General features: G+C 38.8%; 1 protein-coding gene across 1 annotated transcript; it reads right to left on the bottom strand.

Annotated features, from left to right (window-relative positions):
* Positions 1-12,329: 12,329 nt before the first annotated feature.
* On the bottom strand, positions 12,330-12,782 carry LOC110914493. The gene has a single exon (XM_022159282.1). It carries the CDS (start codon positions 12,780-12,782, stop codon positions 12,330-12,332), a length of 453 nt encoding a protein of 150 aa, XP_022014974.1.
* Positions 12,783-17,742: the final 4,960 nt, after the last annotated feature.

Here is a 17,742-nt window from a genome sequence, read left to right as displayed (position 1 = left end):
GTAAAAATGGTGAAGCTCAGCATGACCAGCAGGAATCGGATGAGGAGGAGGTTGAAGAAGTCTACAATGAAACTAGTGCATTTATGACATCGGGCACTCATCCTTTCTCCTCGAAAGCAGGGGCAAGCACCTCTTCTACCAAGTCCTCGAATGGATAGGCTAGCTGTTTTTCGTCTGAAGGGGCTGCTGTTTTGTGGCTACTTTATATTTGATGATGGTGGTTGAGGATTTTGTTTTGTGTTTTTGCATTGTTTGTCTACTAGATGTCGTGTCATGATGTATAGTAGACTAGGATATGGGGTGTTATTGGTCTTTGGTTTGTTTTGTTTTACATATATGGGGCATGTCCTGTATATGAACTAGTGTGGAACATATCCTCACTACTTGTACTTAATTGCGGTTGCATTTTAATAGAATCACCGGGGTAACCCTTTACCCAAAAAAAGTCTATCATAGTTATTATGTCACTAAGGCCTTGTCCAGATCCTATGTGACGCATGCATCCTAGAAATCAGTCAAGCATCGACACCTGAAACATATGTAAAAACTTAGTCAGCAAAGAAATGCTGGCGAGTACATAGGTTTTATAAGAGTATCAGAATCATGGCTCGTTTATATGTTGCAGTACTTTATTAGACTACAAGAGTCAAAATACAAACCTTATTTTGAAAAATGTATTGCAACATAGTTAACCAACTAAAATCAAGTTGATTATAGTTTTATAAAATCTCGTAGCCATGCTTCTTAACCCAAAAACATTTGTTTTAGAAAACCAACTTGTAAAACATCTTGTAAAAACTTGTTAAAAACTCGTCTAGTTTATATCTCTTAGTAAAACATCGTTGTATGATATCGTTTCAAAATCGTTTACCCAAGTGAACTAAATAACGCCACGATATGTAATATGATGAAAACACTTATATATAGGAAGTACCAGCGGCGTATCCACCATGCTTTCATCACATTACACCCGTCCCGTTATCTAAACACTAATAAAAAACCAATCGTTCACCCAAATCGTTTAAAATCGTTTGATAATCGTTAACTTGTTTAGAATCGTTTAAATCATCCTCATTTTAATTGTGAAAAACTATTTATGGTCGTCTCGCTAACAACATTCAAACCTTCGTGACTCGTCCATCGTTCAACTCGTTCTCGTATTAACAAACCACCAAAGGGTAAGTTAACAAATATCAGATTCAGTCGCTACCCACAACCCCCACACATAACCATGGGTGTAGTAAAGTAACGGGATTTGTCAGATCCTATGGTACCATAACCTAATACTGGTCGGTTCGGCCAAAATTAATGAATGTCATTCGTTATGTAACTACAACCATCAAGTTTTGTTCACATTATTGAAATCGTTATTAGTTTAGTAAAAATCGTTTTAATCGTTTTTGAAATCATCGTTTAAACCTTGAAAACATTTCGTACATATGAATCACCCCAAAACATTTAAAAACAGTAAAATAGGGGAACTATGTACTCACATGTAGTGCAAAGTATCCTCGATCAAATAGAATTCCAACAAACTCAAGCAAACCAAAGGAATCAAGTAGCACCTAGTAATCGAACCACTAGTCAAACAAATAGACGCCTAAATCGGACGATCGGACAGAATGAGGTCTTGTAAACCAAATGAGTGTTGGAACTCATGTGATATGGTTTAACGAAACCTATATCCTAAATCGGAACCTAACCTAAGTGCTTTCGACCCATCGTGACCCATTAAGGTAGCTTACGCCACTTTAACGCGTCGTGCACGCAAAAGCGCGTTCGAGACGTCTAACTAGTCCTATGACAAGTATTATATGTCCATACATGTTTAATTATGTTACATAATCAGTTATGTGTCAAAAGTTTAAGTTACATATGCTTAATTACCAATTATGTATGAAAAGGGTATTTTGGTAATTTACCAAGGGCACATAAACTACTTATCATGCGACTAACCAAATCTAAGTGACCATAAGGTATAACCCTGGAAGGTTATTCCCTACGCTACTATGGTCACTAAACGTGTTTGGTCGGATCCTAATGATCGACCAAACGGGTCGTGTTCGAAAGTCTAAGCGGGTGTTTAGTCCGCTTGACTTACGACTCTATATAAGCACTAAACTAAAAAGCGACGAGCTAAACATGTCGGAACATGTTTAGTTAAGTTAGAAAACGGGTTTTGATATCAAAACAAACGGTTTTGACATCCTAGAGTAGTTTGGTTACAAAATACGCGAGAAAACGCATTTTGGCCGAAACTACGACTCGCCACTGAGCCTAGATAACGTGGTAATCAGTAGGTATAGTTACTAGGGACTATAACCATCGTGATTACGCTCACGTTATGAAGTTCAAACGAACTTCGCGTTGACCATAAACTGGTCAAAGCAGAAAGTCAAACACAGTTTGACTTTAACGATAGAAATGAATGAAAAGAATGAAAGAATACTTACAGAAGGTCCCCGCAAGCTCTTGATCCGATTTACTCTCAGGTATGAAGCATAAACTTCAACTTAGAGAGCAAAAATCAGATTCAAGTGTGCTTTGGGAGTGAAATGGGTTTGGGTATTTATAGGAATTCAAGTACCGTTAAGATCGTTCGTCGAAAAATGTGCTTTGATCTAGACCTTACATGTGGGCACATGGTTTTAAAAACCATGGGAATACTTGAAACCATCAAATGGTATTGCAAACAAGGATCAAAACCATCCATGTGTGGCACATTGTTTTGAAATACCATGGATGCCTAAAAACATGGACCAAGTTCAATGTATCTACAAGAATTTTCAAAAATGGTCCATGCACTTGTAAAACTTGATTTTTTTGGCACTTTTAAACCCCTTTAACCTCATTTCAAGGCTCTAAAATGATATTAAAGTATAGGGAACTTAAAATATGCTCAAAGACATCACGGATGTCGGTTCGTTTGGCCGTACGGTTGCGTTATCAGGTTAATTACGACGGAAGTCGTAACGAACGCAAAAACGATCCAAATTAAGCGACGAATGGAATTTTATCATGCCAATCACTAAAATAAAATATTTTAATGATTACATAAATTTTTGGATGTCCGGATATATTCAGGACGTAAGATATGCGCAAAAATGCAAACTTATACACTTTTGAGGCTTTTAGTCTCTATTGATCAATAAAGTTTATTTTAGCATACCAAACCCTTCAAAGCCTATTTCTAAGCTATGTAAAGGATATTTATGGTATATTTAACTTATGATCAAGTTCCGGAGTGTTCGTTACTACAAAAATCGGTATAGTTTCGTAGTTTGACACAAATAGTCCCTGCGATCGAACAAAGTTGATTTTAACACACCAAACCATCCAGAACTTATTTCTAAGTTATGTTGAGGTTGTTTAAGATATGTTAAGCCTATTTCACTATTCCGGAGTGTTTGTTGCATTAAACTGGTTATATTTACGCATCAGTGCGCGTATAACCTTCCAGAAAGCGATTTAAAGCTTGAAATTGGAATTGAATCGAATTGTAAAATCACCAAACACAAATACACACAAAATAACACCAAAACACATATAATAACACCAAAGCACATTGTTTTATTAATAACCAACATTGTTTTATATCGTACATCGATTACAGAGCACAGTTGTCACAACCATGAAGTTCTTTGGACCGAATGTTATGGTCCAAACCAAAACCGCATTTTTGTGTGCATCTTCTTTTACAAAATATATCCTAATACGTTTTCTCTAGTAAAATAAAATGCACCTAATCTATTTATTTTACATACCAAATGAAAATAAATAAATTACATATCTTCTAATGGAAGAACAAAAATAATAATTATTACAACCCATTGAAATAATAAATAACAACACAATCATTCAACACAAGGTCATGGCTAGGTCATATGCACCAAAATATATATCCAAATATATATTTATTAATTTCAAGAAGCATAAAAAATGGTTCCCTTTTATAAACATTTTCGGCTATGTTCAAAAAACCGAAAAGGTAAGTTTTGTCCAAACAAACAAATCATCCATATGAAATAAATTTTTCAAGATTCTCTTATGCATGTAAGAAAATAATCTTGAAAAACAAAGGGTTAACCATGTTAAAATTTTCGGCCATGGGGTTTTATTCAAACCCGAAACCCAAAATTTTTAATCTATTGAAACATGCACTCATATAAGCGGCTCTAGATGCCATTGATGGGATTTTAACATGTTTATCAAAGTAATTTCATCCATATGAAATAAAAACGCAGCGGAAATAATGTTTAAAAACATGTTACTTTTATGATGTAAACTTCATTTATAAGTAAAATCCCAAAAATCCGGATCCATATATGAAGATGCATACTATCATACACAACCATAGGGTGTTTAGAAAACTACCTTCTTGGAGTAATAGGATGATGAAAAGGATGATGCTTCTTGAAATGGTTGTCCTCAAGAGTAGAAGACCTCAAGCTTGTATACCCCAAGCTTCCAACAAACACTACGATTGTAGCTAGGATTTCAACACTTGAATCAAAAACCGAAAACCTTAAGAACACCTTCTGAGGACCGATTTTTGGAGAGAAAAACACAAGTCTTCCATCTTCATTCATTTGACATCTTGGTATTTATAGATGGAGAGAGAATCTTGCCACCCATCTTGCCCAATCAAAAGGCCTCTAGTTATGACATTTGCATGAAATGTCATTGGACCATCATTCTTCCCCAATCAAGGTTCATGCAATTGCATGTAAAGTAATTGGCCAAAAATTGCTTGGGAAGAACACCCAATCACAATCCATCTAACTTGTAAGACATGCATGTGGTGTGATTGGACCAACAATTTTGGGAAGACCCCATTGGGGGGGGGGTGGCGGCCTAGTCCTTATTTATATAAAAAAATCAATTTTCTTTTATAAAATAATATAAGTCTTACATATGTATTTTATAACTTTTATAAAATATAACATCATATGTTATAAGACTTATGCTATCTTTTATTATGTTATTTAACCCATTAAATAACAAAATAAAATACTCTTTCAAAATAAATTATCCATATAATTTATTAGTTTGTCAAGTGCAATTATTTAGAAAACCAATTTCTAAATATTCTAAGTGTTGATATTTATTTGTTTGATCATATCATATATAAATATTGTAAGTGTTTGTCTAGCTTGTTATTGGGTATGACTCGACTTGGATCATAACGTATTAGCCACATCAATTTAATATGTGTCTTGGGCATACAGAGTTCAACACAAACTTCACCCAATTTGCAGGGGGACACTCACAGACAGCAAAGACGGCTTCGACTTTCTCAATCCAGTGCAGAAGACCTATGGCACCCTCAGTGCCATTGAAAGGGAGAGGCTTGCAATCCATGAAGGTTTTGAAAGTACAAACATGTGGTTGCGCAGGTGCATGCTAACCTGTTGTGAGAAGCGAAGCGAATAGGTTTAGGGGTGAAAAGACGATGCGGCGGTAGGATCTAAACATCCTAAAATAACGAGTTTACCTCCAGGGTGAGCTGCGAAAGCTGCAGCCACCGTGTTAAGCAGGTTAGTGAATTGAGCCTGAGTCATGTTAATGTTTCCCCTTCCACGTCCACTCATTGTCTTCATAATCAGAAAACATAGTATGAGTTTGATGTCGTAATGTAGCAAGAATAAGATAGAAGAGGGAGGTGTATCTATCTAACTAGGCACACTAGTACATATAGCAGAGCATAAGTATAAAATAAGCAAGCAAGTAAACACAAGTCCGAGCTATGAGGTCTAGTGTGTTGAGTCTTGCACTTGGAGTGTAGTGTCGTCACGAGTCACGGGTTATAGTCTGGTTTTCTCAAAAAGATTTCCCCCTTTTTAAAACCAAGTTCACTATAACCAATGGCTCTGATACCAATTTGTCACACCTCAAAATCCACATGCGGAGTACCACCGCCTGGGGGCGTAACTGTATCCAGCCACTAATTATACCGAGCAATTTTAATTGTGCCCCGAGTCAATGTCTATCATCATTGACCAAGATGCAAGGTCTACTAGTTCACGCCCGATCCCCCCGGTCACGGTGTGAGGTTGTCAAACCTAATAGTGCTATCAACTAATAACCCGTTCGCCCCCGGCGATTAATCGGTACTGTAAGCAGGGACTTAATATAATAGAGTTTCGTTTAGTTTTGCTAGTTGTGATATATAAAATAATATCCAAACGTATCTCCCCCGGAGATAGTGATATAAAAGTACCCATTCGTATTTTCCCCCGGAAATATTAGTTTGGAAGTATTCTTCCCGAAGATGTCTGTGTCCCTCCCTGGGACGCATGCTTTTAGTGTGTGAACTCACCTTGGGTTGCTCGGCAGACAGTTTACTTGGTCAAGTACGTTGGTCACCACGTCCTAACATGGTTACTAATATAGGTCAGGTTTGGGTACAGGAAGATCACGTATATTTTTGCACATAGCTGACACATAGCATGCATACAGTTACATGTTGAGTTATTGGGCCTGCTCTACTATTGAAACAGTCAAACAGTAACAACTAACACATAGTCCAGTCAACAGTCAGCCCAAAACAAAAACACGTTGTGGCCCAAAAACCAAGACAAGCAGCCCGGTCTAAACAATGGGTCTCGACTCGAGATCATGCGGTCTCGAGTCGCAACCAAGGGGTCCGAGTTGTGGAGGGCTGGTCTCGAGTCGCAACCTCCGTTCTCGAGTGGTGTTTAAAATGAGTGGCAGCCTTGGAGATATCGAGTTCAGTCTCGAGTCGAGATCAGGAGATCTCGAGTCGCAACCTCATAGGTCTCGAGTACATAAGATGTGCTGGTTGGTCTCGAGTTGCCATTTTTGATGGTCTCGAGTCGAGACCAAGGTTCTCGTCTCCAACATCTGCTGATCATAAGAAGGTTGTACAGTGTACTTCTCCAATAGGATTTTGTTTTCATGATAATATGTACTATCCAACCAAAATGCATAAACATGTTTTCTTGTCTAAACTTCATTCAAAACGGATCAAAACACACAATTCGAATCTTCATATCATATTCAACAAATATTCATCTAGTTCATCATTAGGGTTTTCATCCTAAACAAACATGTTCATTTAAACCGATTTATACTAGCATAATACACCTAGTTTAATGTATTATCAATCATCATCATCCATACACATCCGAGAACATGATAGCACCATATTCATACATTTTTCTACTTATTCATATGTCAAGCTAGCATGATAATCAATAAATCACTCTATTCTTCCTAACCATAACATTATCTAGAAATCAAGCATCTACATCATTTAACCATTTTTAACTCACTACATCATACAAAATCATGCAAAGAGACCTCTAAACTAAGCATGTATCTCATTCATCAAGCACATATAATACCTAGTGCACAATAAAACACCTAGTACACATTAGAACACTAACCGGGTAGATACTCGAAGTGTGAGGGTATGAAGGGTCGATGAGTGAGCTTCCGAATGATGATCCCGAGCTTGAACCGAGAGTCCTTGTTGTCACCGGTTTGGTCCGAGAGAAATGAGAGGAGGTTTGTGGTTCTAGGGTTTTAGTGAGGGAGAGAGAGTGTGTAGGATGATGTGTGAGAGTGTAAGGGAAAGGTGGATGATGAGTTTTTATACTTGGTTTGGGTGGTGCACCCTACAAGGGTTTCGAGTGAGGCTCAAAGGGGTTTGCGGCCCAACCGGCCCAACTATTTACTGTTCGCTCGAGACCGAGTGGTCTCGAGTCAGGTCCTTGTGTTGTTGGGCTGGGTAGGTAGGTTGGCAGCCCATAGTGTGCAAGGGAGGGGTCTCGGCTGTGACAACTGTGCTCTGTAATCGTTGTACGATGTAAAACAATGTTGATTATTAATAAAACAATGTGCTTTGGTGTTATTATATGTGTTTTGATGTAATTATGTGTGTATTTGTGTTTGGTGATTTTTACAATTCGATTCGATTCCAATTTCAAGCTTTAAATCGCTTTCTGGAAAGTTATACGCGAACTGGTGCATAAACACAGTCAGTATAACGCAACAAACATTCCGGAATAGTGACATAGGCTTAACATACCTTAAATAACCTCCACATAACTTAGAAATAAGTTCTAGATAGTTTGGTGTGTTAAAATCAACTTTGTTCGATCGCAGGGACTATTTGTGTCAAACTGCGAAACTATACCAAGTTGTATAGTAACGAACATTCCGGAACTTGATCATAGGTTAAACATACCCTAAATATCCTTTACATAGCTTAGAAATAGGCTTTAAGGGGTTCGGTATGCTAAAATAAACTTTATTGATCAATAGGGACTAAAAGCGTCAAAAAGTGCACAAGTTTGCATTTTCGCGCATATCTTACGTTCTGAATATATGCGGACATCCAAAAATTCATGTAATCATTAAAATAGTATGTTTTAGTGTGTGGCATGATGAAATTCCATTCATCGCTTAATTTGGATCGTTTTTGCGTTCGTTACGACTTCCGTCGTAATTAACCGAACAACGCAACCGTACGACCAAATGAACCGACATCCGAGATATTTTTGAGCATGTTTTGAGTTCCCTATACTTTAACATCATTTTAGAGCCTTGAAATGAGGTTAACGGGGCTTAAACGTGTCAAAAATGAGCCGAAATGCAAGTTTCTGATGTGCAGGGACCTGTTTTGACAATCTGCCAAAGATGGCCAGGCGGCCCGCGTAAGCCAAGCTTAATTCTTACGCGGGGCGCGCGAGCCTGTCAGACAGAAACTTCAGATTCAGCAATCTGGGCTAAATTCAGGGGTTTTAATGTAATATTTGCAATACCTGGAGCTGGTTTTTGACTCCCATTGTATTCTAATACCATTAACCCACATGTATGGCCAAGATTTCACCCTCTAAACACTTGGAATCATCCTATTGATCCTAACTTCCTATAAATAGCAAGCTTCCTCATTTGGGTTCTTCACACTTGATCTGAATTCAGCTCTAAGTTGGGGTGTTTACACTTCATACCTGAGCTATTTTAGATCAAACATCCTTCTTGGACCCTTTGTAAGTCCTCTTCTTGCTTGTTCTTGTATTTCAAGCATGAAAGTCAAACAAGTTTGACTTTCAGCTTTGACCAAGTCAATGGTCAACACAAAGTTCCGTTGAACTTTGCAACGTGAGCGTAATCACGATGATTATAGTCCCTTGTGACTATACCTACTGATTACCACGTTGACTAGGCGTAGTGACGAGTCGTAGTTTCGGCCAAAATGCGTGTTTATGCGTATTTTGTAACCAAACTACTCTAGGGTATCAAAACCGTTTGTTTTGATATCAAAACCTGTTTTCTAACTTAACTAAACATGTTCTAGCATGTTTAGCTCGTCACTCTTAGTTTGGTGCTTGTGTAGAGTCGTAAGTCAAGCGGACTAAACACCCGCTTAGACTTTCGAACACGACCCGTTTGGTCGATCATTAGGATCCGACCAAACATGTTTAGTGACCATAGTAGCATAGGGAATAACCTTCCGAGGTTATACCTTATGGTCACTTAGGTTTAATTAGTCGCATGATAGGTAGTTATATGCCTTTGGTAAATTACCAAAATACCCTTTTCATACATAATTGGTAATTAAGCATATGTGACCTAAACTTTTGACACGTAACTAATTATGTAACATAATTAAACATGTATGGGCATATAATACTTGTCATAGGACTAGTTAGACATCTTGAACGCGCTTTTGCGCGCACGACGCGTTAAAGTAGCGTGAGCTACCTTAATGGGTCGCAATGGGTCGAAAGCACTTAGGTTAGGTTCCGATTTAGAATGTAGGCTTTGTTAAACCATATCACATGAGTTCCAACACTCATTTGGTTTACAAGACCTCATTCTATCCGATCTTCCGATTTAGGCGTCTATTGTTTGACTAGTGATTCGATTACTAGGTGCCGTTTGATTTCTCTGGTTTGCTCGAGTTTGTTGAAGTTCTATTTGATCGAGGATACTTTGCGCTCCATGTGAGTACATAGTTCCCCTATTTTACTGTTTTAAATATTTTGGGGTGATTCATATGTACGAAATGTTTTCAAGGTTTAAACGATGATTTCAAAAACGATTAAAACGATTTTTACTAAACTAATAACGATTTCAATAATGTGAACGAAACTTGATGGTTGTAGTTACATAACAAATGACATTCATTAATTTTGGCCCAACCGACCAGTATTAGGTTATGGTACCATAGGATCTGACAAATCCCTTTACTTTACTACACCCATGGTTATGTGTGGGGGTTGTGGGTAGCGACTGAGTCTGATGTTTGTTAACTTACCCTTTGGTGGTTTGTTAACTCGAGAAGCGATAAACGAGGTGATCGAGTCACGAAGGTTTGAATGTTATTAACGAGACGACCATATATAAGTTATCACAATTAAAACGAGGACGATTTAAACGATTTAAACGAGTAAACGATTTGGAAACGATGTTAAATAATCTGGGTAAACGATTGGTTTTTGGCTAGTGTTTAGATAACGGGACGGGTGTAATGTGGTGAAAACATGGTAGATACGCCACTGGTACTTCTTATATATAAGTGTTTTCAACATATTATATACCGTGGCGTTATTTAGTTCACTTGGGTAAACGATTTTGGAACGATATCACACAAACGAGGTTTTCGAAATAATACGAGTTTTATTAACGAGATTTTATTAACGATTTAATACGAGATGTTTTGCAAATTGCTTTACTAAAACAAATGTTTTTGGGTTAAGAATCATGGCTACAAGATTTTATAAACTATAACCCGCTTGATTTGAGTTGGTTAATTAAGTTGCAATATTACACTCTTTTCAAAACAAAGTTTTAAATGAAGTATTGCAACATTTAAACTAGCCATGAATCTGACACTCCTATAAAACCTATGTACTCGCCAACATTTCCTTGCTGACTAAGTTTTTACATATGTTTCAGGTGTTGTTGCTTAATGTGGTTTCTAGGTTGCATGCGTCACGTAGGATCTGGACAAGGCCTTAGTGACATAATAACAATGACAGTCGATATTTAACGTGTTTGTTATGTGTCAAGACAATGTAATGTTAATATTTTCAATAAAACGAAACTCTTTGTGTATCCATGGTTGTGAAACAATAATTCTGTTGCAACACTCCCCGACGTTTCCACCGCGGTTTGTTGTCCTACGTGGTCGGGGTGTGACATCGGGTCACTAATACATATTTACACATATATATATATATATATATACTACATATACATAACTTAGTGCAAGGATCACATAGAACATCAAGATAAAACACAACTTTCATTTAATAATATATACACACACATTGCCACTACAAGATGTATGCTCGGCAAAACCCAGAGTGTCACAAATATTTCGTCATATGTTAAGCTTTATGTTCATGATTCATGTTTGTGTTCTTTGGTGATTAACAACATACTACATCTTTTAACCAACTACATATGAAGTTAATAAGGATTATGAGAGTCTTACAACTAGCACAAAGGCTAGGGATGAACACAAGAGATGGTGATGACAAAAGTGTTGGATAAAAGCAAATGATGGAGGCCCTTAAAGATCCACAAGCACCAAGCTTCCTTAATCACCTTGTTACACCTTGAGTACTACTTGGAATGAATGGATGATGGATGAAAAGTGGTGGTGGTGTGGGTGTGGTTCTCAGCTGAGAATAAGGAGGAGAGGAGAGAGATGAGTGGTGTGAAGTGTGGTGTAAGAGTTCAAGACTTCTTATAACAATCTTAGGCTTATATCCTTTGGTTAATATGTCCCATTAGTACACTACATGATCTTAACAAATCTTTGGGAAGATCAAATGAAGATTTAAGGAAATCTTGTAAAGATTATGGTGGGGTCGTCCATATGGATGGGGGGGGGGGTAAGTGTAAGTTTAAATGGTAGGTTAGATGGTTTAGTTAGATCTTAAGTGTAAAGGTTAGTGTTTGAGTGTATGATGTGTTATATAACGTGTTAAGGCGTTCGGGGATCATAACTAGCTTAGAAATGATAAAAGAATGCTTCTAGCAATATATTGGTGTTTCGGGTAGTGTCCGGTTGTTCGGTTAGATACCGGTTCGTTAAAGTGTTAAGTTATTCCGTTTAGTGATCTTTTTTTTGGGTAAAGGGTTACCCCGGTGAAATTTTATATCAACCAACAAAACAAAACAGGGTGTATCAAGACATAGATACACACTACTAGACTTGGCATACCAAGACTAGGGAACATAACAAAACAAAACCTGACAAAACGTCACAACCAAACCAGACAAAGCTACCAGACAAAAACACGACCACAAGCACAAGAACACTAGACTAAAAAAAACAAAAGTCCCCTTTAGCCTGGTTCAATCTCCATACTCTGCTTCGAGATCAGCCATCTGTCTAATATCTTCTTATGCTTCGGGTCTCTACCAATCTTGAATCCCATAATTCTGAGACGCACTGTATCTATAATAACCTTTGAGAGCACACTAGCATTCCGCTGGTCTTGAGAAGACAATCGGTTGTTCCTTTCCTGCCAAATAAAGTACGTGGAAGCCGCTACCAGAATATTGCAAACAATATGATCCAGAGTTCGATTATTAGCATTTAGCTCCATCCACTGCATAACCGAGTTCCATGTATCCGTTACACCTACCATGTCAACCATATTTCTTACCAATCCCCAAACCTCTGAAGCATAGGAGCATTGGAAGAAAAGGTGATCTCTAGAGTCACGATCATATTTGCATAAAGGGCAACACATGAGCTGTAGATTAGTAGCACTACCCGCTTCCCAAACAGCCATCCTGTCTTGCGTCTTCAACTTGTTCTTGATAACCAACCACAAATGGAACGAATGTCTGGGAATACACTGGCTAAACCAAACCGAATTGGTCCATTCTACCTTACTGTTTCTCTGACGTAAGTTGTTCCAAACCTCCCAGGATCCGAAAACCTATAGATTACCTTCCAAGTCTTTCCAGCCCAACCGATCATCCGCATCAGATATAAGCTGAGGCGTATCAACATTTATAAGGACTGGATATATATCATACCACGCTGCGGGCCATAACCATTGACCGCTTTCAGTAATAATCTCTGCCACCGTTGAGTTAATAGAGAACCCAGCATCAGCGATAGCTCTTGGGGAGATGAAAGAGCGAAGGGGGCTGCATGTACACCAATTATCACTCCACACATTTGTTTGGCGGCCGCTCCGAATAGACATCCAAAAGAAAGAACGAACTTTAGTACGAATGGACAGGAGCTTTCTCCATCCCTAGCTAACATTACCTCGACACTGCACTTCCCAAAAGCTTTTACCTTTTAACTTGTGTGAATGAATCCATTGGACCCAAAGGGATGGACGATTAGTGATTAAACTCCAGATATGAGATGTCAAAAAAGCCTTGTTAACATCCATTATACTTCGAATACCTAATCCTCCCTCATCTTTCGGCATACAAACATCCTTCCAGGCTACTTTAGCACGAACCGGGCCTTGGGTACCTCCGTTCCATAGGAATCTACGCAACCGTTTCTCTAAGTCCTTTATAATACTGGAGGGGAGCATCATAACCGAAGCCCAATATGAATACAAGGCCGAAAGCACCGAGTTAATGAGCTGGAGTCTCCCTGCAAACGATAGGGACTTTGACATCCAATTATCTATTCGTCTATCCATACGCTCCAAAAGTATTTTACAGTCTCTGGCAGCCAGTCTCGTTGAAATCAACGGAACCCCAAGATAACGAACCGGTAAAGTTCCCTCTTGAAATGGCATAACATGCATAATCTGATCTTTCATAGTATGAGGGACATTGCTGAAATACACGGTGCTTTTTGTCGAGCTAGGGACAAGACCCGAGATTAGAGTAAATGTATCTAGGGCATCCTTTAACTGCTTAACCGAGGCATTATCACCATGAGAGAAAAGGAACAAGTCATCTGCAAACGAAACGTTTATGATTTTCTGTTTAGGACAGCAACCATGAAACTTGAACGACATGTGTGAAGCTGCTTGTTGAAGAAGAAGTGTCAGAACTTCCATGACAAGAGTGAACAAATACGAGGACATAGGATCCTCTTGTCTAAGACCACGTTTCCCCGCAAAATAACCATGAAGCTCACCATTAATGCTTAAAGAATACGACACCGTTGTGACACATGTCATAATCCAACTAACCATCTTAAGGTGAAAACCAAAGCGGTGCAAAATAGACTCAAGAAACTGCCAGCTAACTGTATCATAAGCCTTCTGAATATCAATCTTAAACGCACATCTTGGGGGACCTCTATTAAGATGATAATTGTGCATCAGTTCCTGAGTAAGGAGAATATTATCAGCTATTTTCCTCCCGGAATGAAGGCCGACTGATTTATGCTTACCAACTTTTCCAAACTCCCCTTAATCCTATCCGTTATTATCTTGCTAATGCACTTAAAAAGAACATTACAACAACAAATAGGATGGTAGTCTAGAACTTAGTTAGGGGTATCCTTTTTAGGGACCAGAGCAAGAATAGTGTGGTTGACCTGTTTTAGAAGTTTACCATTATCAAAGAAATCAAGCACAGCATTTGTCACCTCATCCCCGACAATATCCCAAGCATGCTTAAAGAACGCAGATGTGAAACCATCCGGACCAGGGGCCTTGTTTTCACCAATGCTAAACATGGCTTGTTTAACCTTTTCACGAGTCACTTGTCTAACCATGTGATCAGCCACATCTTGATCTAACGTGTTAACAAACAGGTCTTCGCCAACAAGATTCTGCACTAACTGCTCAGTACCCAAGAAGTTCGAATAATGATCCAAAAGGGCAGCCGGGACGTCATCACCCTCAAATCGGTTCCCATGCACATCATTGATGTAGTGAATTTTGTTTCGAGCATTCCTAGCTTTCACAGAATTGTGAAAATAGGAAGTATTCGAATCACCAGCACAAAGCCAATCAACCTTCGATTTTTGCTTAAGAAAACATTCCTCATCATAAGCTGCTTCCTGCAAGTCACGGAGACACTTGGCTGCCTTATCACGAGCTTCCGCATCAAGAGGATTCTTGTCGACTAGCTGCTGAAAAACATCCAGCTCATTACGAAGACGAGAGACCCTATCATGAAGATTCCCTTGCTGGTGCAAAAGTTTACGAAAACAAGGTTTTAGGTTTCTCATTTTCTTAACCACAAAAAACATAGCATAACCTTGCACACCCTTAGCCCATTCAGAAGCAACATACTGTCTAAACTCCACTTTAGAGGTCAAAAAATTCGGAAATTTAAAGGGCTTCGGTCTAGTACGAGTAATTGTCGGTAATTTGAGAACACATGGAGTGTGGTCAGATATACGGGGTGGCTGAAACAACGCATAAACATCAGGAAACAAGTCCATAAACTTGAGATTACCCATAATGCGATCAATCTTTTTAAAGACTCCAATACCCTCTTTAGGCTTTTGATTCCAGGTAAAGTGTAGCCCATGACTTTTAACATCCATAAGCGCCACAAGTTGAATACAATCAAAAAATTCTCTCATTCCTATGGTGTGAGAAGAGGGGCCATATAAACAATCTTCCATATTAAGAGCAGTGTTAAAGTCCCCTAACACCACCCAAGGCCGATCATAAGCTAAGCAATTATGCTTACAAAGATCCTCCCAGAGAACTCTACGCTCTTGGTACTTATTCTCCGCATAGACAAAGGAACAAAGAAACACTTTGGATTCGGCTTTTAGATGAATTTAAGTGTGAATCACCTGATCTGACTGTGAGAGAACCATGAGGTCCACATCATCCGTATTCCACCCCAAGATAATTCTAGTTCCTCTTTGACATAACCCTCCATTCGACGTCCAACTCCACCTACGGAAGATACCCTTACAAACTTTAACTAGATTTTTAACATTTACATGCGTTTCTAGAATAGCACACACACTCAACTGGTTTTCGACCATAAGCACACGGACCTCGTTTTGTTTTAGGGGACGATTCAAACCCCTTATGTTCCATGACGCCACACTACCCATTAAACCCCGTATAGCCGGGAGTGCTTGCCCTCTCAGATTGTTTATCATTTAAGTTACTACCCATGAATTTTGACATTTCCGTTGGAATGGTTTCAAGCACCTCATCATTCATAGTGTTGACCTTCTCAGTAACTCTTTCATCTTGGACAGGAACATTACCAGTCTTTGACCCGTCAACATCACCATCCATACTTAAAACCTGAAACGAATTTGCCACTTTCACCAATGGAGGCCCATTGCTATTATTATCGTCCGTCTTCGTTCTAGACGTGCTAGCTCCAGATTTGTTATTCTTAGGTTTATACATAAACCTAGGCTTTGGCTTCTTTTGAGGAAAAGATTGTTTAGCCACTCGCCTCCCATCAGTAACAAAGCCCTCCTCATCAACCATTACCTGTTTAGCCTCATTCTTGTCAATCTTACTACAAGTAGCATGATCATGGCCAAATAGGCAGCATGTGGGGCACCGTAATGGTTTGCATTCATATTCAACTTCTACTCGTTCCATGATGTATCCCTCCTCATCCATCTTGGGAATAACAAGTGTAATATGGTCTTTAAGATCATTTTCAGCATTTACCTCAATCATAGCACGAGCATAACTACTCCTACCCCAGTTCTCCGCACACATATCCGTTGTATATGAGTCCAATCTTTTGGGGACCTCTAACTTAGAAGCCAACAGGCTCAAACCATCATCCGTGTACACTGAAATCGGAACATTATGCAGCTTTATCCAAAGAGGAACTGTTTTAATACCTTCTTTTTTTAGGCTCACCATCGGCGACCATATATTCAAAAATAACGGAATTTTTCTTATCAACCAAGGCTCCCCTTCCAGAACTTTCATCATACCATCCTTGGAATCAAACTTGAAGAAAAAGAAACCAGCAGAATTCATCATAAGCCTTGAGAATCCAAACTTTGCCCAGACATTCTTCGCATAATATTCTACTACAGGGAACGGTAATCTATTCCCTAAAAAATAGCCATAAAGAACATTGTCAAACTTTTCTTGTACCTGTTGAACAACCTCTTTAGGAATAACAATGTCAGCGTCCTCCCTAGTCTCAACCGCTTCCATAAGCCTGAAGTTAATCTCCCTTTTATTATGAGCCTTGGAGAGAAGTTTATCGGCATAAGTGATTGTAGCATCCTTGTTACTAACATCCCAGAAATCCTCATCACCTATGTTGCTACGCTGAATCACATCTGGATTGTCTTTATCTGGATCAACTGGAGTGGTGATCTTAGTAAGTTCATCGATGATGTTAACAACCTTAGGCCCCTGCTGTTAACTAGACAAAACTCCACGACGAGGGCAGAATGTCTTCCCATCTATGTTCAGTAACCTAGTCGTAAAACCCTTATTAGGGGTTTGTGAGTTACCCAAAGCATCAGACGTATTGGGCAGATTAGAAGTCATATAAGCAGAGCACAAATATTAATTTTATTTAAAAACCCTAGAGGTGGGCGATTTGGCCGTTTTCCATGAAACCCTAGCCGATTCCTTTGATTCTTGGTCTGGATTGATCTTGGTTTGCATCTAAGGATTCATTATTTGTTTCTTTAGGTTCCAATCGATTGGAATCAGATTAAATTCGTGGTCTAGGGTTTTGTTTTCGTGAATTCGACTTTATAATTCGTTTTTCTGTTTGTTATTGGAGCGACGGCATCATCCCAAAGTTTCGTCCCAATTGCTTGCTGATTAGGGTTTCGGCAGACTCATAATTAGGGTTTGG

This window comes from Helianthus annuus, chromosome 15, assembly GCF_002127325.2.
Source record: "Helianthus annuus cultivar XRQ/B chromosome 15, HanXRQr2.0-SUNRISE, whole genome shotgun sequence".
NCBI lineage: Eukaryota > Viridiplantae > Streptophyta > Magnoliopsida > Asterales > Asteraceae > Helianthus > Helianthus annuus.
This window is presented reverse-complemented; position numbering and strand designations above follow the sequence as displayed.